The sequence below is a fragment of the Meriones unguiculatus genome, chromosome 3, assembly GCF_030254825.1.
Source record: "Meriones unguiculatus strain TT.TT164.6M chromosome 3, Bangor_MerUng_6.1, whole genome shotgun sequence".
In the NCBI taxonomy this organism is placed as follows: Eukaryota; Metazoa; Chordata; class Mammalia; order Rodentia; family Muridae; genus Meriones; species Meriones unguiculatus.
The window spans coordinates 71,591,526-71,613,281 of record NC_083351.1 but is presented as its reverse complement, the minus strand read 5'-3'; the positions used below and the strand labels follow the sequence as shown (position 1 = coordinate 71,613,281).

At 36.6% G+C, this 21,756-nt stretch overlaps 1 protein-coding gene across 1 annotated transcript in view; it reads left to right on the top strand.

Moving 5' to 3' along the window:
- Positions 1-408: 408 nt before the first annotated feature.
- The window catches only part of Mtpn (myotrophin), a 35,061-nt gene continuing 13,713 nt past the window's right edge, over positions 409-21,756 (top strand). The window contains exons 1-3 of the mRNA XM_021653562.2: positions 409-773; positions 17,543-17,656; positions 18,425-18,508. Of these exons, the coding sequence (XP_021509237.1) occupies positions 702-773; positions 17,543-17,656; positions 18,425-18,508 (270 nt within the window). The 5' untranslated portion in view covers positions 409-701. The remainder of the gene's footprint in view (positions 774-17,542; positions 17,657-18,424; positions 18,509-21,756) is intronic.

The window sequence follows — 21,756 nt, the reverse complement described above, 5'->3', positions numbered from 1 at the left end:
AGAGGAAATCAGGATTGGATTTGATCTAAACGTGTAATATGCATAAATGAAATTCTCAAAAATTTTTCAGACTGGGTTGTTTTTGTTTGTTTGTTTATGATTTAAAGTGGGAAAGCGAGGCCATCTAAGGTAAACACATTATTTATGTTTTTGTTATTATTATGAATATAAATTATTGGGATTATTAGAAAGTGAGCCCTCGAAGACTAACTTTCCCCTCTGTAGTGGAATGGTAGTGTCATACTTCTCACCTAAAACCTGTAAACCTTCCCAGGTTTAGACCCTGAAATTCCAGACCTCCAAGAGCCCTGTCACTCAACCTCTTGGCCCCGCCCACTGGACCACGCCTCTCCTCCGCGTTGGCAAGCCGGAACAATGCGCCTGCGCACAAGTGCTCCTCCGGGGTAAGCAGCCGAGGTGGGGTTCCGAGACAGGCGTTCTAGTGGGAGGAAGAGGAAGAGGAAGCCGGAGGCGGGTCCTAGCGGGGCGTGAACCGGAAGTGCAAGCGTCCTGCTTCTCTCCAGCCAGGCGGAACCTGCTCTGCTGGGCCCCGCGGCTGCAAGAGAACTTTCTCTCTCCGCTACGGTCGCCGCGGCCCACGGTCTCGCCCGCCCGGCGGCCTGAGGCACGTCGTCTCCTCGCGTCCCCTCGTCGGGCGTACCCGCCACTTCTGCCCGCCCGCCGGCGCCCCCGCTGCAGTGATGTGCGACAAGGAGTTCATGTGGGCCCTGAAAAACGGAGACTTGGATGAGGTGAAGGACTATGTGGCCAAGGTGAGCGGGGATGCACCGAGGTAGGGTGGCCGCAGGGAGCGCCGGGAGCGGCGCCGGCCGGGGAGAACGCGGGATGCCGAAGGGCCTGGAACTCTGTGGCCGTTCGGTGCCAGGGAACCGCTGTGTTGCTAAGGCGGCTGTGGCCTTTCTGACCCCTCGGGTAACCGGCGCCCAAGTAGGCTCTTCGATCGTTAGAAGCTGGGCCCTCTTCAGTTACTGGAGTCTTTCTTTGAATGAGGCATTTCTCCATCTTGGACTAGCGAGTTACTGAGAAGTAACCCAAGGAGTTAGAATCAGGAACGATTTCTTGAACGTGAGGCCTGGTGGAAAAGGGAAGAATTCATAGAAATTCGTTAACCGTGAAACTAGGTGCTCAAAATAGCCATAGTTAAATTTCTGAAACTTGGTGTCACTTCACCGTGAAGACTTAACTTGGGTGTGGCCTTTTTCCTCTCCACTACCACACAAAATGTGTGTGTGCATTATTTCCTTCCAGTGATAAGGTTGTCATTTGGCATCTGGAGTGTTTAGGAGTAGTTTTTTCAAAAGCGTTTTAACTTTGGGTACTCCATGATTTTATCTGAAGTTTGCAGTCTGATCACGTTGTATTCGGGGTAAAAAATATGGTTAAGAAAGCCAAGTTCAAAGCGAAACCCAAATTCATAGAAATAAATCCACTTTGTGAGGGACTTGAAAGTTTTAAGCTAACTGCCTTTGGATCTTAAAACTGCACCTTTTGTAAGTATAATAGTTTTTGCATAATAGTAATTGCATAGTTTTTAAAAATTGTTTTCCGAAAGTAAAGTTTTACAACTGCGAGCGCCTTGGTCCTCTTCCAAGTGTGAGCCTGCGGTCAAGATTTCAGTTCTTGAAAGGTGTGAGCAGTGCCTCACAGGCCTGTGTTAGGAAGCAGCAGAAGCAGGTTTTCGTTTTTGTTTTTAAACTACAGCATTGTACAAGGCTGGTTAGATTTTTCTGCATTTGATGCCATTAATTTAGACTTTTCGCGTGTATTTGACTTGCATAATTGTTTGCAATGGGTGTTTAAGGCAGACTACCTTCTGAACTGCATTATCTAGTAGCAGGCAGAAACCTGAATCAATTGAAACCTTTCAATGAAGGGAAAAAGAAAAATACATCAACCAGTGGAACACCACATAGTCTGTGTAAGTGAATGTCTCTTGTTTTTCCTGTGCTCAAACTTATGTGATTTAAAGTACAAAACATTGATAAAGACTACCTGAATTTAGTTACAAAAATAACATGCATGAAATTGTTTCTATTGTCTTCATGTTAACTACAACTTCATGACTGAACCATTCATCTGAACTGGAAACTGGGAGACTATCTGAGGGCTGTCAAGACTATTACTTCGCTCTCCAGGCTTAGCACCGCTTCAAGTTAGTTGCTGCAGTTTTCCAGCCCGAAGTTTATTTTCTTGATTTGGTTTTCCCATTTCCCATCCTGGTCATCTTAGATAGTTAGCTGAAGGGATCGTATTTATTTAAGCATGTTGTTTTCTGGATGAACTTCCTTCTCCAACTTGGTGATGGATTCTACATCTTGTGAGTCTACTTCACTTCCAACTCCGCTTTTGGTCTACTGAGCCATTGTGAAATGTTGAGGGATTGTTTTTCTCACCTGTCTGAAAGCTAAACTCCAGACCCTGACTTGTATTTCTTAAAGTAGATTTGTCCATGTCCTCTTACATCCTGTTTGGCCAAGTCAGCTTCAGAAGTTAGCCTCCAAGCCGGTGAATTCATGTTTGTCCTCTTAGCCTAAATATCACCTCTTCCAAAAATCATCTTAATGTGAAAGGGAGCTGAGCTTCTTATACTGTTTCATTTGCCTGGTCACTGATTTTGCTGCGTGTCTGTCCTTCCTTAAGCCCTGAGCTTCTGGATAGTAGATGCTATGTTCCTTTTCATTTTTGTATCTCCAATATAACCTGAAGGAGTTTCACACATTAAAAGCATATGTTCCTAGTAAGAAGTTCTTCCATTAGCTTTTAATAAACTAGTAGTTATATAATAGTAATTACCTTTTACTGATTAGTTTGTTACAAGGTAGTAGATAGCACTCTGAGACTTTTTTAAGCTCATTTTCAACTTTAACCATCTTATTTCAATATCCCCATTTTAACAATGAGGAAATTAAGGTTTGGAGGAGTTAAATTGACAAGGTTGCAGACTAGCCCAACTTGGATTTAAACCAAAGACTGTCTGAATCTAAAGCATATACATTTTTTAAAGCAGTATCAGTTTGCTTTAAAGTAGTTGTGTTTTTCCATTTTCTTAGGGTACTAAGGCTTAAGAGGCTTGCTAAAAGAACTTAGCATGAATGATGACAGAGAGAGAAGGCTTTTTATTTAATTGTAACAGTTGAGAAATAATTAGCATAAATATGGATATCTGTTAAACATAAATTTGCACCAGATTGTCTTGTTCAATGATTATTTTGGCAGCTGGTAGAAATTATTTTTTCATGATCATAATCTTGTTTATGTTTGTAATTGTGATCCTGAACAACAGTCCAGAAAAAGGTAACATTGTATCTGTTGGCCTTAGAAAAAAATGGCTAACTAAATTTCTGAGATTTCTATTCATAATTGTTTAAACACTTTAAAAAAGAATATGTTTTTAACATTTTATATACTTGGCCATTGTAATGTTACAATGTTACAGATGTTATTTCATTTTCTTATTGAATCAACCCATAAGTGTAATTTTAGACACTTTATAGGTAAAGATTAATTTGCCCAAGATCTTGAAGTTCTTGAGTGGGTGGTAGGACTGAAATTTGAACTCACTTCCATAGGCTGTGTAGGGCTTTCAGAATTCCTGGCTGTTAGCATCTTCACATACTTGTGGCCTTTGTTGCTCAGCAAACTCCGATAACTAACGGGGATGGTTGCTACTGTGTATATAGAAATTAAAGATTGGGGCAGAATGATAGTGGTTCCCTTGACTATTTAGAGATAAGTTCTACCATAGCTTTTGAGGATCCAAGGTTCCATCTCGGGGTGCTTGTAAGTTGTGCTGGTGAGCAGCCGTTGTATTCTCCTGCCACTCTTATACATGCACTGTCTTGTTTACATGTACTTCTGTTTCACTGGCTCTGAAACACGGTACATTAGGTCTCTTAACTTCCCTTTCTCTGTGGCTTCTCCCTAATACCCATTCTAATTACATCTGCCTTTGACACTTTAGTAGGCTTGGAAAGTAACAGTTGTACATCATGTGAAAGGAGAGGATCTCTCCAATCCAAGGGAGGTATCTAGTTTAATCTTTAGAAACTGGAAGACTTACTGGGATCTTTTTTTACTTTTCTTAAAAAAAAAAAAAAAAATAGACATTTTTAAAGTGGTCCAGATTCAATAATCTTGCATTTATTCCTTTATTTTATTTTGTTTCCCTTTTCAAACGCTTTTGTCTAGCAGGATGTTTTTCCTATAAAAATTTATTACTTTGTTGTTCTTTCTACAACCTGGCTGGTGAGCCTGTAAGAAAGCTTCTATCAGCTTGTAGGAAATGGAGTTGCTATCAGTAAAAACAGAAAATTTAGTACAGCATAAATACTTTCTATTAAAGTTTTCTGTTTTCCCAGATGAAATAATAACAAAGTATCTTTCAACAAAAATATACAGAAGACAAAAATTAATTCATAACCCTCCTATCCTAGTAATTTTAAGAAATAAAATTAGGGGCTTAGGGAGATGGTCCAGCAGGCAAATCACTTCTTGCCCAAGCCTGTATAATGGAGTTCAGAGGCCAGCACCCAGGATTCAGAGACGGCATCACTATAAAAAGCTGGCTAGTTAGATTAGCTAAATCAGTAAGTTTAGTAAGGTGGAGAATGATCAAGGAAGACAGCCACCCATCATCAATTTCTGGCCTTCACAAACTCATGCACAAACATGCAGTAGCACCTGTGTGCATGCATGTGCATCCACAGGTGTATGCACACACAGTACAGCATACACATGTTTGGGGGGAGGGCAAAGTCAGATTAATTCAGACACAGATTAGACTCTACCCAGCAGGGTATCTAGGCAGATGCTGAGACTCATAACCAAACTTTGGGCAGAGTTCAGGAAATCTTCTGAAAGAAGGGGGAGATAGAAAGACCTAAAGGGACAGGAGCTCCAAAAGGACAAAAATCTGGGCACAGGGGTCTTTTCTGAGACTGATACTCCAACCAAGGACCATTCATAGGTATAACTTAGATAACCTAGAACCCCATGGGCTCAGATGTAGCCCATGGCAGCTCAGTATCAAAGTGGGTACCCTAGTAAGGGGAACAGGAACTGGCTCTGACATGAACTCAGGGGCTGGCTCTTTGATCACCTCCCCCTGAGGAGGGAACAGCCTTGCCACAGAGGAGGACAATGCAGCCAGTCCTGATGAGACCTGATAATAAGCTAGGATCAGACTGATAGAACTATCAGTGGACTTGGAGAGGGGCATGGGAAGAGATGAGGGTGGGAGGGTAGGATTGGGAGGGAATAAGGGAGAGGGCTACAGCTGGGATACAAAACGAATAAGCTGTACTTAATATAAAAAATTAAAATAATTAAAAAGAAAAGAAAATTCAGCCATTGGTACCGAAAAGGTAAAGACCCCTTCCTCCTCTGTCTCTGAGCAAAATTAGCCATTCTAAAGAGGTTTGTGTAGGTAGTATCAGAAGAACATTAGAAATTCAGTACTCATCCATTTTCCCCATTTAAAAGTTCTTTAAACTCACTGCATTTGCTCTTCTTAATTCCTGTTTTATCTTTAATGCTTTTTATTGGAATTAGTTACTCTGAAATGATTCATGATATTCCATTGTATGGATATAAAATAATGTCCTGTGCTCTCACCTTTGGATTTGGGTCTTGTTCATTAGTCCAGTCTATCCTGGAACGTGCTATGTGGTCTAGGTTGGCCTTGAACTTAAAGTTCCTCCTGCTTTGGTCACATCTGGCTCCTGTTTCTTTTCTTTCTCACTCTTGCAAGCTCCACCTTGCCTGGCTACAAGTATATCTGTGTGAGGGTATCAGATCTTGGAGTTACAGACTGTTGTGTGCTGTGATGTGGGGCATGAGAATTGATCCTGGGTCCTCTGGAAGAGCAGGCATCTCTCCAGCCTGGCTCCCATTTCTTAATTTGTACCTTATGTTCATTTTTGTAAATTACATATTTGGCCCATTTGTAGATTTGTATGATTTCTATAAATTAAGGAGAGTTTTTTTGTCATGTAAATGTTGTTCCCAGTGCATCTCTTAATTTTAGCTGCTTGTTCTACAGAAGTCTTGTGACTTGACTATTAGTCACTTATTTGGAGTAGTAAAGTAGGAGTGTAGTTTGCTGAATTATATAATGTGCCTGTCACAGTGTCTTTGGGTTATTACTATGTTGAAACCCCATGACCAAAGGCAACTTGAGGAGGAAAGGTTTGTTTGGCTTACACATCCCAAGTCACAGTCTATTGAGGGAAGCCAAGCAGACATGGCAGGAACTGAGAGGCAGGCAGGAGCTAATGCAGAGGCTATGGAGAAATGTTGCTTACTGGCTTGTTTCTTATGGCTTACTCCTCCTGTTTTCTTATAAAATCCAGAACAAGCAGCCCATGGATAGCAACCACCCATAGTGGGTTGGGCCCTCCCCCATCAATCACTAATTGAGAAAATACCCCACAACTTGATCTTGCTGAATTATTTTCTCAAGTCAGGTTCCTTCCTCTCAAATGACTCCAGCCTATGTGAAGTTAACATAAAACTAGCCAGCACACATGGTAATGTTCAATCCTTATTAGCTGTTGTTAATAATTGTAAATATGTTTGTAGGCAAAGCTACTTAAAAGACACCTAGTTCATTTTTGAACATCCATGTTTATTTTTCCACTGTTCACAAGGGCTAGGAAGTAGAATCATTAACAGATGAATGGATTGAGAAAATATGCATGTTCAGAATAGAATTTATCACTCATAAAGAAAAGTGAAATCGTGATACTTGAAGAGAAGTAGTTGAAACTAAATCATTATCTTAAGTGAAGTAAGCAAATCTTAGAAAGACAAGTACCAATATGTAACAGATTTAAAATTGTATGTGGGCATGAAACCAGAAGGGAGATCATGAGAAGGAAGAAATCTGAAGGGGATTGGGGGCAAAGATAGGGTAACAGAATATATATGCCATGAATTGCAAAGGGAGGAATTTGGTTAAAAGAAAGGATGCAGTGATGGGGTGCAGTAGAAAAAGAGCCAATTAGAACAAAGTGTATTGATAAATGTGTGAAATTCTATGAGAAAGTTCATTATTTTGTTACATTTTAAAATTGTTTTAAAATAAAAACAACAACCAAAAGATCTAACTCTTATATAAGGAAAACTTGGAGGTTAAGGGTCTTAACCAGGACCTTGCTAGTTAATTGGGACTTCAGTTAGGTTTTCCTAAATCTGAAGTGAGTCTATTTTTTTCATCAACTATTGTGTTTTCTAATGAAATACTTTTTAGTAGCTACTCCTTTTCTAGCAATATTGGGGTTTCTGTCCTACTCCACCTATATGGTAAATTTCTGCTTTTGCCAGGCAGCTTTTTAACTTGCTAGAATGAACTACTTAAAGCATCTAACGTAGTAATAAAAAAAAGAGGCTTTAATTAGTTCACGGTTCTGAAGGTTTAGGGGCATGGACCTGGCACTCGCTCATATGTGGTAAAATCTTTATTTTCTGTGTCACATCATAGTGCATGGCAAGATTGAGTGCTGGTGAGGAGTGAGGTACCAGCCACATGACAGACAGTAAAGTTAGTTAGGCGAGTGAGCTGAAAGAGGCCAAACTCAGGCTTTGCTAGTGGTCCTCTCTGGGAGGACCTAAATCCCTTCCCAGGGGCAGCAACTAGCCTTAGAGTAGCAACTACATACACCCCCAAATTTTCATCAGCTCTCCCACCACCACTTGCTTGAGAAGCAAGCCCCTATGGCTGTTTACACTCAAGTTTTTGTTCATGTGTTTTGTTAAACAAAGCTCCCAACTTCAACAGTTTCACCAGTATGGCATCTTAGCATCTCTATATGAGATGCTAAGTTTTCTTGCAGTATTCATGCTATGGAGTTTTGTTTTGGTTTTCTTTTTGTTTGTTTTTGTTTTTTTTTAACTTTTGAGAGCTAGAGTTAACTGACAAATTCTAGTTTTGAGAAATAAATCCTAGTGGACAGTAGCCAGAGAAAGGAGAAGGGAAAGTAGGAGAGAAAATGAGAGTTCAAGTTTTGCCTTAGTGGCTGCTTTAGAAAAAGAGACAGAGAGAAATGAAAGGAAAGGTGCATTTGTAGGTGTAGAGTGGGTTAGTATTATTTATATATTTAAATAGTGCTGCTGAGAACTAGGCAGCTCTCCGTCCCCGGAAGCATTCATCAGCCAATGTCTAGTGGGGAGTGGAGCATTTGTCTCATGAAGAGAGGCTTGCCAGCAACTGAAGCCCCTTCCTGATCTTTTGGAGTTTCCTGCTGTTCAATACAAATCTTGATGAAATGTGAAGCCTGGCCCATACCGCAACAAAATCCAAGAAATAAATTGCTTTCTCCCGCCCACACAGGAAATGGACTTAAAACCCAAATATGACTAAGTGAATGCTTCTGGCTAGAGCTGAATATAAACGTGTAAGCAGAGCGGAGGGCAGTAAAGGTTGTAGTGGCCACCTCTTGTCCGTGTCATTCTTATGACAGATTTTAATCTTTATTTCTTGACTGTAAGCTTTATGTCTTACGCATTTCTCCACAGTTCGGAGAACTACATTAGTGTCTTGTACAGTGTGTTACACTTGTTAGTAAATCTGAATGGGCCTCTGTTGCTCAGTTTTAGTTGAAAGAAATTACCTTTGTATTCCCAGTTATTGTCACATTTCTCTCATCTGGTATACAGTCTAGTTAAATTTGGATTGTATTGAATTGCTATTTGGGAAAGCTAGTCCTTTTTTTTTCAAAATTGGTTTACTATATATACCTCTTCTTGGTGTAAATGCTTTCTTTTCTTAAAAAAAAAAAATAGCCCTTAGTGTTCAAGTTCTTGGTTTTAAACTTGGTGAACGTTATGCAGTTTCCCATGATTTTAATGACAATAGTTGTCTACATTTCTTAACAATTTTGACTTTGTCTTGTGACTATCATTTTAGAATTAAGTGGTTTCAAAACCATCCATCTAACTTGGAAGTAAAGTTCTGCACTTGATGCTTTATGAAAAATAATCATCAGGTTTTTTTTAATAGTGACATAAAAGCACCAGTTCAAGCCTCAGCACCCTCATCTGAAAGAGGATCATGATATAGCCAACTCATATATTTTATGCAGGTTTTAAAGAGACAGAGTGTCAAAACAGAGCAGCATATACATATTGCAGCTGTGCGGTGATGTTTGTTATTTATGCTGTCTGGGTAGATTGTTTACTAAGGGAAGGCTTAGAGGAGGCTAAGGCAAGAGGCTGGCAAACTTGGCCTTGTTTTCATAAATGATCAGTTAGTGCCTATGTTAGGACTTGCCAGCCATATGATCCCTATTGCTGCTGTTGTGCAGAAACAGGCATAGATAGTATGTAAACAACCAAACAGTTGAATGTGCAGTTTGTGTTTCAATAAAACTTATCAAAAATAAAAAAAAGCAACAGACTTGACTTGAATTAGCCATACATAGATTGTTCATCATACAGACTGATGTTGGAAAAAATGAATGTATCCAATAAATTTCATCTTTATCCTCAAGATTTTGACATCTAAAATAAATAAGATATATAATAAAAATATAGAACTTTTATTTTGAGGGTGAATGTTTCCAAAAATATATTTCAGAAATCCTTATGGTAATGAAAACAAGTGTAGAAAGCCATGTGTGGGTAAATGGAAGAGAGAGAAATTAAACTAAAATTCTCTGAACTAAAAAGCACATTCTCTAGTGAATTTAAACCTTAGGCAAGAAATGTGGGATTATTCTATAAATTGAGCATTAGGAATCTATATTTATAAATATGCAAACAGAAGTTAACTTGAGTTCTTAAACTGAAAGGAATTTCCAGAGAATCCTTTCTGCTGTTAAAATGTTCAGGAAAATATTCTAGAATTCTCTCCCTGGTTCTGGTGCCAGTCCTATGACATGGTTTGGTTTCTAACTCCAGCAGTGAAAGAGAAAGCTAGTTAACACAGTTTTCATTGGTTCATTCATAATTAATTCAGCAAATACCAGTTGAGCATCTAACCGTGCCAGCCATTGTATTAGGTAAACATGAACACAACAAAAGTTAATGCTTCTAAGGATATGTGACTTTTTGAGGGTAGTGGGGATTCATTTGAGTGTACAAGAAAACAGCAAATGTGATGATTGTATGGGTTCTGAATAAATTGTTTTTCTTAAATACATGAAATATGGATAAAACTTAGAAAGTAGCTTTACATCTTGTTAATAAAATGCAACTCTATAAAATGGCTGATATAAGCTCCATAGTAAATTTATGTTTGGTTCCAGTAGAAAGAAGAATCAACACTGTAAAATATCAGATTCAAATCAGAATTTCAGTTATGAGTAAAAACTGCACTTTTTGAGTACTCTGTTGTGTATATATATAGTTAACACAGCAATGTACATAGAGGTACACGTTTCATTAAGCCTTACCCTTGCCTTACAGAGGGAACTGAGTAACTTTCCATAACTCTCACAGGTAAATCACGGAAGGACAGGATTTCAGGTCAGATCTGAGTCATTCCAAACGAGCATTCCTGTTCCTTTCCAACTATGCATTGAATGTTTGAGAACTACAAATGATGGGGGTGTAAGATGAAGACTACTTCCTCCCCAATTCTTCCTGTCCACTTGTTTCCCTCTCTTGTCATAGGTTTGTTTACAAAAACAACGTGTAGATCCATTACAACGTGTAACCCATTAAATAAAGATATCCGATTCTTTCCAGGCTGCAAAACCTTTTCAGAAGGAATTCTAGATATGGATCATTGAGTTTATATTTTGTAAATGAAGCTACATTTTGATTTTTTTTTCAAACTGAGAGAAAATCAGTGTTTTGAATGTATTTCTTAATTTGGTAAGGCTTCCTTCATATATATATATATACATACATTTTTATATATATATATATATATATGCATACCCTTAGCTATTAAACTTTTAGCTTTATACCACAAGTAAAATTATTCTTTAAAAGCAACTTACTATTTTTGTTACAAAATGTATGTCTGATTATTTTTAGACTTTCTACCTTCTAAAGAAAAACATTAAGTTTTGCAAGCAAACTGTAAAATTTAAAAGTATTCCATAATTTGAATCATTATTTGGTTATTTTGAGCAAAAAAAAAATCCTAAGTTGAAGTAAATGCATAAATAGGGGAATATGATTAGGATCTTAACTTCATGGGTTCTTCTTACAAACCGTTTTTTATTGTAGGTCAGATAGTTAAATACTTTAATCAGCTTAAAATATTTGACAACAGTAAAGCTTTGTATTTCTTTACACCTAAACTTTTTTTCTTGCACATTTTATTTTTCACTTCATTGATACTGATACTTAAATAACATAAACTTACAATATATACACACATATTTCCTTCCAGAACTTGAATGGTCCTAGGATAAGAATCCCAGAAGTCCCCATTCACCAAATTTTGTAATCTTCATTCTTAAATATGATATTTTATTTGTTTGTTACTGTGCTCAGTTTCTTTCCTGCAAGATCCACAGTCATCACTGCCCACTATTGAAGTCTTTCTTAAGTGATTTGTTAGGGAAATACTCAATTAGAAGCTATCTGAGATGAGTGCCCTGTACAACTGTAGAAAGTGGTCACTGTGGTCATGATTTTACTAGTACTAAGGAGAGGCTACATTATTACATATTCTACTAATTAAGCCGGTGCCTATTAAGTAATTATAGTTGTGTGAATAACTATTCATTACTTTAAATGAGGTATGATTCACATTTATTTATATAACAATTAACTTTTTACAAAACAAGGAAAAGGTTGGAGATATAGCATACCTTTTTACCTTCTGTTGGCAGTTTTTCTGAATTAGTTCCAGATAAAGTAGCAAAACTTTTCTTACCTCTTTGACTCTTTTACCCTCAAAGGTAGATTTGAACCCACTGCTATCATGTAATTTATAAATCTGAAACTGCTCTACACTGCTGACATCACTGGTAAAGTAATATGATTCTTAAATTTGCAAAATTATATCCTAAGGTAAAAGTTTTAACTAGTGAGGTAGATGGGTTGGAAATAAAGCACACACAGGAACAAAAAAGGTAGGAAATTATGGGCCAGAATATATTTCTCAAAAGGTTCTGTTTAAAAACCTGATCTTAAAGTATTTTAAATAGGACAGGAAATACTTAACACTGACTGAATGACTAGGAACATTGGCTCAGCTGTAGAATTTGGTAAATTTAATACATTCTGTGTGCTTTCTACTCAGTCAGGTGTCCAGTGTTAATTTACACACTGTCCTAAAAAATTTTCAGTTATATCCTGCTTTTTAGTAGCTTTGGGGGACATTGGTCTCTTATGATAGTACAATATCAACTTATGCCTTAGATCCTGGTTTCACAAAGTATACATTTGAAAATCAAAGGAAGATAATTTTATCTGAAGAACAACGACCTAAAGAAAGTTATCAGCAGTAGTCAGGTGGCCATTTAATTTAAAACATTTTCCTCTCTATGATTCTGTCATTTACATGAACTTAACCTAGTGTAGTTTAAGATCCATAAAAAAGAACTGAGAGTTAAAGGATAAATCTGTGGCTCTTAAATGTATGCCACACAAGATTCAAATGGTGTCTTCAAACAAACTCTACCATGTTGCCATTTGTGTTAGAATAGTTTTAAACACATACACAGAGGTTTCTAAGCATGTTTATATTCTGTGTAAGATCAACTAGGAAAATAGAAGAGACAGAGATTGAAGAAGTCCAGGAAAACAAATCTAGTAAATATTGCTTTTAATCATACCTGCTATGCCCTTATCTGGTAGAGAACCGAGGTGCTCACTTCTGTTTTCATCTGCTCTCTTGCTATTGTCCACATAAAGAAACGCGACTAACTTACACATTTTTAAAGTATAAAGTTAACCTCTGCTTTTTTGCTTTGAGTTCTTCTTTATCATTGATTAATATTCTTAGTTTTGTAGTTAAATATACCTAAAAATATATGCTGTCAGAATCAAAACCACCATAAACTAATGTTGAGGTTTGAAAGTTACATGTGTCTTAGTAGTAGAAGTACAAGTTGTAGTCTCTAAACCCTATGGTCCTTTAAAATGTAACGAGATGAGATACAGATACCTGAAAAATCAATTCAGGGTGAAAGGTAAAGTGCCAGGAAGTTAAGTTTTTGATCACTCTCTTAGCTGAATTCCTATAACTTGTGCTGTTCTGAGGATACAAACTTATGGCACCCATCTTACATGCTTGTTTTCCCCAAAAGGCAGCTAGTTCTTTGATGCAGACAGGACTTCCTGTTTCATCTCAAGCAAGTAAAGCTATGCCTACCTTACAGTAAATATTTGTATAGTTAAATCAGTTTGTAGATGCCTTTTTCTGATGTTGTTTCATCTCTTTTAACCTTTGACTACTTTTATAAGTAAAATTCAGAATAAACAATACATTTTTAAACAATATTTTTACTTTGAAAATGTTTCTTTTTTTCTTATTATATTTGGTGTGTTAAAACTGTTTTGTTGAACCAGTTTATGTCAGATATTAAGTATATGGCCGTGGCTTTGTCTTTCAAGAACTGTTTGCATAGCCACTAGTTCAGAAAAACCTTCCCTGGTCTAGGAGATAAGAAAACAGAGAAGTTGTAGACTGACATAATTATCAACAACCCTATTACCTATAAATGTAAAAAGGTGGCTGCAGATGACTTGTCCATTCACCGACTTAACTGGTGCCCATACGGTAGGTAGCAGCACTTAGCAGACTAGAAGTCTGAAGCTTCTTCACAGAACTCTTTTTCACAGTTTACCCTATCTTCACAGAAAATAGGAAGTAAGCATATAATGAAAATGTAAGATTTAAATAACTAAGGAAGGTTCCTAACTTCTCTGAGAGTGTGATTCTCAAAGTGGGCTCTTTCCTTGTAATGTCTTTGCTAGCTCATACATCTTCCCATTCCTTCTGTTTTCTGGAAGTGTTCCTAAGTACTTGGGAACATTTAGCAGTGAGTCTGTCACAGGGCTGGAAGTTCTCTTGTGAAGTCATCTGTAGAGTCCTGTATTGGCATTTGTGCCATTACCTTTCTTTTCCTGTTTGTTTGGTTTTTTTGTTTGTTTGTTTGTTTCATAATGGTTGATCAGTTGCATTGATCTTCCTAAACCACCTTTTGATTTCTCTCTGTGGTGTCCTGATTTGTTTATCTGATTTCTGCTCTGGCCTTTATTCTTTTGTCCCGTTTGCTTTAGGTTGCTTTTTTCTCTTTTGTTTTTTGATTGTGTGTGTGTGTGTTTGTTTGTTGGTGAATGCTGAAAGAACATTATCTTAAAGCCTTCACTTTCCTAATACATGTAATGCTATATCTTCTCAGTATTGCTTTACAAAGTGCCCATCTAGAGAATCCTTTCTTTTTGGTCATGCAGACAGTCTTTGCAGTGTTGTCACTTGTCAGCTAAAGTAAGAATTGTAATACAAGTATGAAGGGATAAAGGAGAAAGTTTAAACACTGCTCTATGCCATATGTATTTTGCAGTCTAATATTAAAAATACAACATTGTGATTCAGGGGAACATATTTTTAGCAAAAGCATCTTACTGGGTACTTACTAAGGGCATTTATCTACTGTATTTCAATACAAGAGTCCATACAGATAATACTGACATGAAAAGTAAATAATAATAATGGAAGGAAAACTAACTTTTATCAGTGATTAATCTCATTAGCATCCTTTGTTGATTTGTGTTTCTGCATTTGTGACTGGACTGTAATGTAAGGTGATAACAGCTAATCACCTTTATTACTTAAATTTGTTCCTAAACAGTTTATATTAGGTTAAGCTCTATGTTTGTTTATATTTTCAACCATTCTTCGGAAACTTGTTTTAACTCAGCTTTTGATAATCTTAGTTCAAATATAAATGAATACCCGGACTGGATAGTGGGGTAATCACTCAGCATACATAAAATCCTAGGTTCTACTGCACTCAGGGTCAGCCGCTTTGGACCCAGAGAAGAGCATGTCTGATTGCATGCGGGTTGATGCCCCAGGTCCCGCCTCTGAGAAAAAGGTATCTGATGGGTCTGATGCTCTTTGGGTGGATGACACCTAAATGAACAGCAGTACAAAGTCCCAATTTATTTCTAATATCAGAGATCAGACCTCTACTCTTGCCTGATGCGTCTAAAACAAAAAGGGGAACTGTAGAGAGCTGCGTAATGCTGTGCCTTAAAGATGGAGCTGGTTTCTGCCTTCCACCTTCCCGATGGTGAGTGCTCTCTGTCACGAACAACTCCACATTTGGCTAAGGCTTGCTTCCATGTATGTGGACCTATCTGCATTGCCCACGTGGCATGCTGGGGTTGGCTACCCAGAGGCTGTTTAAGCTGTGGGTTGGCTTTCCCCAGGGTCAGATTCCCCAGGGTCAAGATTCCTGAATAAACTGCATTGAAGAAAAAAAAAAATCCTAGGTTCTGTCCTCAGTTCCACATAAAACTAGGTGTGTGTATACTTGCAGTCTTATCATCCTTAGCTACATAGTAGCTAATTCAAGACCAGTCTGAGCTACCTGAGACCCTGCCTTATTAATATGGATGGGATGGATAAACAGATGGACAGACAGACAGATGTATACATGGGTTAAACCAATACCAGTGGTTCATAAAAATAATAGTTAACCTTTATTAAGTGTCTTCCTCTGTTAAGCACTATGCAACCTACTCTTCATTTATCACCACAGGGGAACTTTAAACATTGTGAGGGTACAGCCATTCTTACTTCATCTTCCTATTAAGGACTCTGAGATTTAGGAATTGAGTAGTCTCTGGTCATATGATGAAGTAGTGAAGTTAGGACACTTAACCCATTCTCTCCAGGGGTCTTACAATATTATATGCATATCTGTATGTATATTAAAATATGTGTATATTTTAAGTCCCTGTTTTAACACGTTACTCCCAGGTGCCACATGCTCCATTCCAGAACAGAGCATATGTACATGGTGGTTCTATAACAAAATACCAGTGAGGTTGAGAGCTGTCACAGTTTTTAAGTATACTGTTTCTATTTTTAAAATACATTCTATGATGTTTGCTCAACAACAAAATCAGCCAGCTACAAAACACTTAAAATCTCACATTTTGCAGAGATTGTCTTTATTAGAAACCATGTTTGGCTGTATTGATTTAAGTAAACAGCCTGTTAAAAGTCACTACTTTTATTGTACTCTTAACTTACAAGTAGTTATCTTATCCTCCATTAACTCAGAAGAGGAAATTATTTTCTGGTGAAACTCAGTCTTGTAAAGAGACAATATGTTTGAAACATAATATTTGGAGCTAGGTGCACATTTGGCTTATCCAGTTTAATTCCCTACAACAGTGCTGTGAAAGCTAGGTAATTTGATCTCCATCTTAAGTTATAAAAGCTCATACACACAGAACATAAGTAACTTGCCTAGTGTTTAGTGGTGATGAAGTGCATATTCTAAACCCATAGATCAGACTAGGAAGAGATAAAGAAAAAAAAAATGATCTCTGCTCCCAGAATTTGCATCCTGTTGAGAAATAAAACCTATACGTGTAAAAAGTGGCAAAAGTACTCTATACCCAATGTAAAAGATGATGTAGATAAGAAAGATCTTGAATTTGGGGAATCTATAGTACATTCATTAATGAGAGGGAAAGAAAAGACTAAGTGAAAACTATAGAAATTGAGGGGCTTGAAAACACAGCTGGTAATGGCTATAAAATGTTAAGGCTTGGACAAATTTAACCAGGGTTCGTTTTGGTGGATTGACTAAACTAAAGTAGGTGAATAGGTTAGTTGTTGAGAAAATAAACTTTAGGTATTTTGCTGAACTCTCTTTAAAAGGAAGCAGATTTGAATTAGAAACATCATGGTGCTGTAGAAAAAGAATGGCATTCAATCTATACATTTTCAAATTATACATTTTAAAATTATTCTCTTTTAGGGGCACATTTGATGCATAACAAGTCCCTTATCCTAGTGTAGATTAGAAATTATGTATATCGCATGATACCACACTAGATAATGTCTTAACACTACATCCCCTATTAACAAGATGAAGCCATAGTCTTCTGGTAACCATGTGACCACGAGTTTCTTTGTTGTTGTTTATAGTACACTAATATTTTCAAATTAGATAATCTCCATGCATTTGGAGGCCAGGCTTGGTATTGTTCATCATTGTCTTCCCAATGCCTGCTTTACCATACCACTTTTATAAAAACTGAAAGAACAAAGTAAAATCCTTATAAGTATTATTTCTAAAAATGATACATCATAGAAAATACAAAATCTCAGTACTTATAGTCTTCTTTGGTTACATATTTGCAGTATGCTGACCAAACTCATTAGAAGTAATGGAACAAAATGATATATTTCATTGCATTTAGTATTGTGTGTTTTTTCTTTTTTTTCAGCTTGTCTAATCATGACTTGTGTGCTATATCTTAATTTTATTGAAACTCTTTAAAGTTTTTAAGAAGTTAAACTATCAGATGCCTCATTTTCCTCTTCAGTCTCTTATCTATATAAAGGTCATTTTTGTTTGGCTACTCTTAAAAGGGAGAAGATGTCAACCGGACACTAGAAGGTGGAAGGAAGCCTCTTCACTATGCAGCAGATTGTGGACAGCTTGAAATCCTGGAATTTCTGTTGCTGAAAGGAGCGGATATTAATGTATGTAGCAAATATACATTATACTTAATGGTATATGTATAATGTATGTAATTGTAGTAATTTGTCATATGGTTTCAGAAATTCTTTGTTGTAGGTATATAAAATAGTTACTTTAAATAATATAGCCCTACACAACCATTCCTTTTTTCCTTAGTTGTTACTTTACAAGTTCTAAAGCTTGGCAAGTTAACACTAGGTAGTAAAGTAGATGCTGTCATGTAATAATTCATAAGACCCTTCAGTGATAGGTTACACTATCCTGGACTATGGGACAAGTGTGAGAAAGTCATCAGGCAGGAGCTGTTATCTCCTGACTTAAGCCCTCTGTAATTCCAGGATTTTAGGAAATTGTTTTGGTGATCATGATAGTGAAAGGGGTAACTTTTCACCATGTCAGTTGGCCTAATTTAGCAGTCTTCTTTTGCCTCCTAATTGACATTTTTACCCTTCTTCCTTTCTGAACCACACTGACATTTCTATAATAGTGAGAAAGATAGTTTTGGAGAAACTAATGTATCAGTGGCAGATAAAAGATTTGAGCTTAGTTCAGATTTTTATTGCACTCTGATTCCCGAGAAAAGATATTACATGTTGACTTGGGCTTCTTGATAATTTTTGAGCAACCAGAAACTTTTCTCTGGAGGTGTTTTGTACAGAAAGGAAAATGGGTATTAATTTTGAAATAGTCATAAAGAATTCTCCAGTTAGATGTAGACAGGTTTAAAAAGAAAGAAAAGTAAATAAAGTTATGTCTTTGATGTTCCGTAGGCTCCAGATAAACATCATATTACCCCTCTTCTGTCTGCTGTCTATGAGGGTCATGTTTCCTGTGTGAAATTGCTTCTGTCAAAGGTGAGTTCGATGTTCATTTTATCACTTGTCTTAAGACCCTTATTATTTTGTAACTGTTTACTCTAAGTGTGGCTGCAGGGAAAACTAGAAAACTAGAGGCAGTATCCAAAATTGAATCTAGAACAGTGTTAGTTATAATAGCTGGCTACAGACTATTTGCTTCCAGTTTGTGATTATTAAATATCTTGGCCTAGTTTCCTTCATAAGAAAATCTTATTAAGCAAAAGGAGTCAGCTAAAGTAAGCAAGTAGTAGTGATGTTGTTATGAATGAGTACAGTTTACATACTGGCACAGGGTCATAGTCCACAGTTTGAGTTAAATTTTGCATTTGTTTTCTGTGGTATATACTGAGAAATATATCAAAGATACTTTACTATACAGGGTGTCTAGTTTGTTGATGTGATTGAGATAGTGATGAGTCTGGGAGTTTTCTTATGTTTTCGTCTTTGTTAATATAAGCTGTGATACACGGATCCAGCTGTAGGAGCAACCACTTAGTAGCAGCCATTCCAGCTGTGTTATATGCTGTAAGGGACAAAATCTCTATAGAAACCAAGCTTGGATTTCATGACCATATACAATAGAGAGTGATAGCCTTATTTCTACTTGGGTATCTTAGATTACGGCCTGCTAAAAGAAAGCAGCAAGGAAAAAGAAGAAGAAGAAAAAAAATTAAATTCGTAAAGGTGTATAAAGGCTTGTCAAGTGCCTGACACAGAATATTTATATAATCAGTAGAGTAGTTTTATTAATAACTAAGACCAAAGGTGGGCTTTACATTTTTGTTGCTTCAGTTTTAATACAGCAAAGAATTAGGGAAGATAACGCACTTTATCTTAACACTGACTCACTACCTCCTTAGAGCTCTACAGCATGTCCTGTAATATTGGTGTTGCATTCTAACCTTGGTTTCATATTGAAAAAAAACTGGGTATATGTAAATTGTGGTTTGCATTCTTTTGTATTCTGTATGTGTATTAACATTTTAAAATACCATATATTCCTATGAATAATACAGACCTTCAAAAACTAAAATAAATGAAAAATGATACTCTGCCATTGTAGTGAATCTAGTATGAGTAATAGTATGCGATGTCAAAGATTTCCATATGCTATCATTGTCAAGTTTCATCCCTGGGGATTTTTTCTTTCTGTTTCAAACACTTATTGCTAAAGGCTACAGATACTGATTAAAATTTTATGAAAGATTTGTTCCAATAGTAATAGGCTGTCTATAAAAGATACTTAAGCCCAGTTTAGATAGACTTCAATAAAGTCTTACTAGCTCATGTACTATATGGTTGGACACAGTTTAATCCTAGATGTACACCACATAGCATGTGTTCTTCCTCAGCGTTGACTGAATGTCCATGACCTATGCCTGTCTTCCAGCTAAGTATAATAGTTAAAGAAATGGGGCCATGGACAAGGAGGGGAATTCATTCTTTCACTGACCTCTGCTCAGCAAAGTGTTTCGTTCTCTGAAAATAGAACCCTCTGGGATCCTTTTAAATAGGATTATTTACTAAATTCAGTGTGTTTTTTTACTCTTAGTTATTTCTTGAACTATAGACAGACCTTTTTTTTTCTTTTTTTCCTTTCTGATATACTTGTTTTTCTTCATAGGAAAACAAAAAAGATCCTAGAGCTAGTGGCTGTTCTACATTTTTTAGGCTCATAATATGCTTCTTCAACTCATTTAGACCTGTGTTTTTAAGTTTCCATTAGTAAAGAATATTCTGGTAAAGAATTCCTAAAAGACCATGCAAACCATGTGGTCTTAGAGGGATTCTTTTAAATAGACATGTTACATCCTAGCATAAGAAAATACAGTGCCATATCATGCATTATGGTGTCATAATAAATGCTTTATAAATATGTGCCGTGTTGCCAGATTACTGAGTTGTCTTAACTAGTTATTTTATATTCTTTTGGGTCTATGCATTGTTTTGTTGTCAAATAAATGACATTTGAAAAATCTGTATTGGTGGCAGATTAATTACAATTTTGTGGAGCTGGTGTCTTGTGAATTTTTTTTAACATGTTGTAAAGCAATGGAGAAAATTTTAGTTCTGCATTCTCAAAATTAATAACTTTGATTTTATTATAATATGAGCTTTTTTAATGGACATGCTATAGTTTTCTTAGCCAGTCTTTTCCTTTAATCAATAATGCTTCTTTAGAAATTATTAATTGCTAAAAGAGGGCTATCCTAACACATAGTCAAATATTTGTATTAAGTCATTAAACCTAGAATCTTTATAGATTCCAGAATTTCTCACATTTCTCATTTCTTATCCAGCTAGTATATATTTGTTAGCATAAGAAAGGGGTAAAATAATAAGCAGCAATTTAGAAACACTCAGTATGATCACAGCTAGTAAGTCACAGAAATAAAGAAAAATGCCAGAATCAAAACTGTATGTGCTAAGTAATAATTTATTCTCAAGTCAGATACCACAAGTGTTTATCTCTTTTTATGGGTAAGAAGATCTATCTGCCTGAAGGTGTAACAGAATTTAACAGATTCCAAAATCTGTTCCAAGGTGTTTGATTCAACAGCCTGTGTTATCTCTACTACTTAGAAATGCCTTTGGAATTAATCAGAGCAGTTTTGAGGCATGAAACATACCTATAGATAGACATGCAGACTAATGTTTAATTGCTGAGCTGATAAATTAGAAAACTGCAGATATCTACAGAGACCAGACCTTGATTTCAGGACTAAGGTCTAGCCACATGTCCTTACCTCTTGGTTTGTTGGGGTTTTTAGGGGGAGTTGTTTTTGGTTTTATTGTTTTGTGTGTGTTCCCACCCACTGACTCAAAAGATGTTTTGTTATTTTAATTAATGAACTAATGACTATTGGATCATACAGTCATTAGATAAGAAATGATGGTGAACCCTGAAAACACAGAAAGTAAGGTAGAGTCAAAGAAAACATTTTCAACTGTATACTAGACAGGATTTTTACAAAAGGTAGGAGCTGTACCAAGGCTGCTCCAAGCTCAGGTACTTGGTATCCTGATCAGCAATTGGCATAGAAGTTTGATGTGCTTCAGGAAGAAGCACAGTGCAAGAATCAGAAAGAAAAATTATAATGGGAGTAAATCTAAGCAGATCTTAAAATACAAAATAAATATTAGCTAAAAGGAGAGAATTGGTAAAACGTGAGTGTATGATATTGACACCCATGAGAGAAGAATGATGACTACACAGCATCAAGTATAAGGACCAAGATCACTAT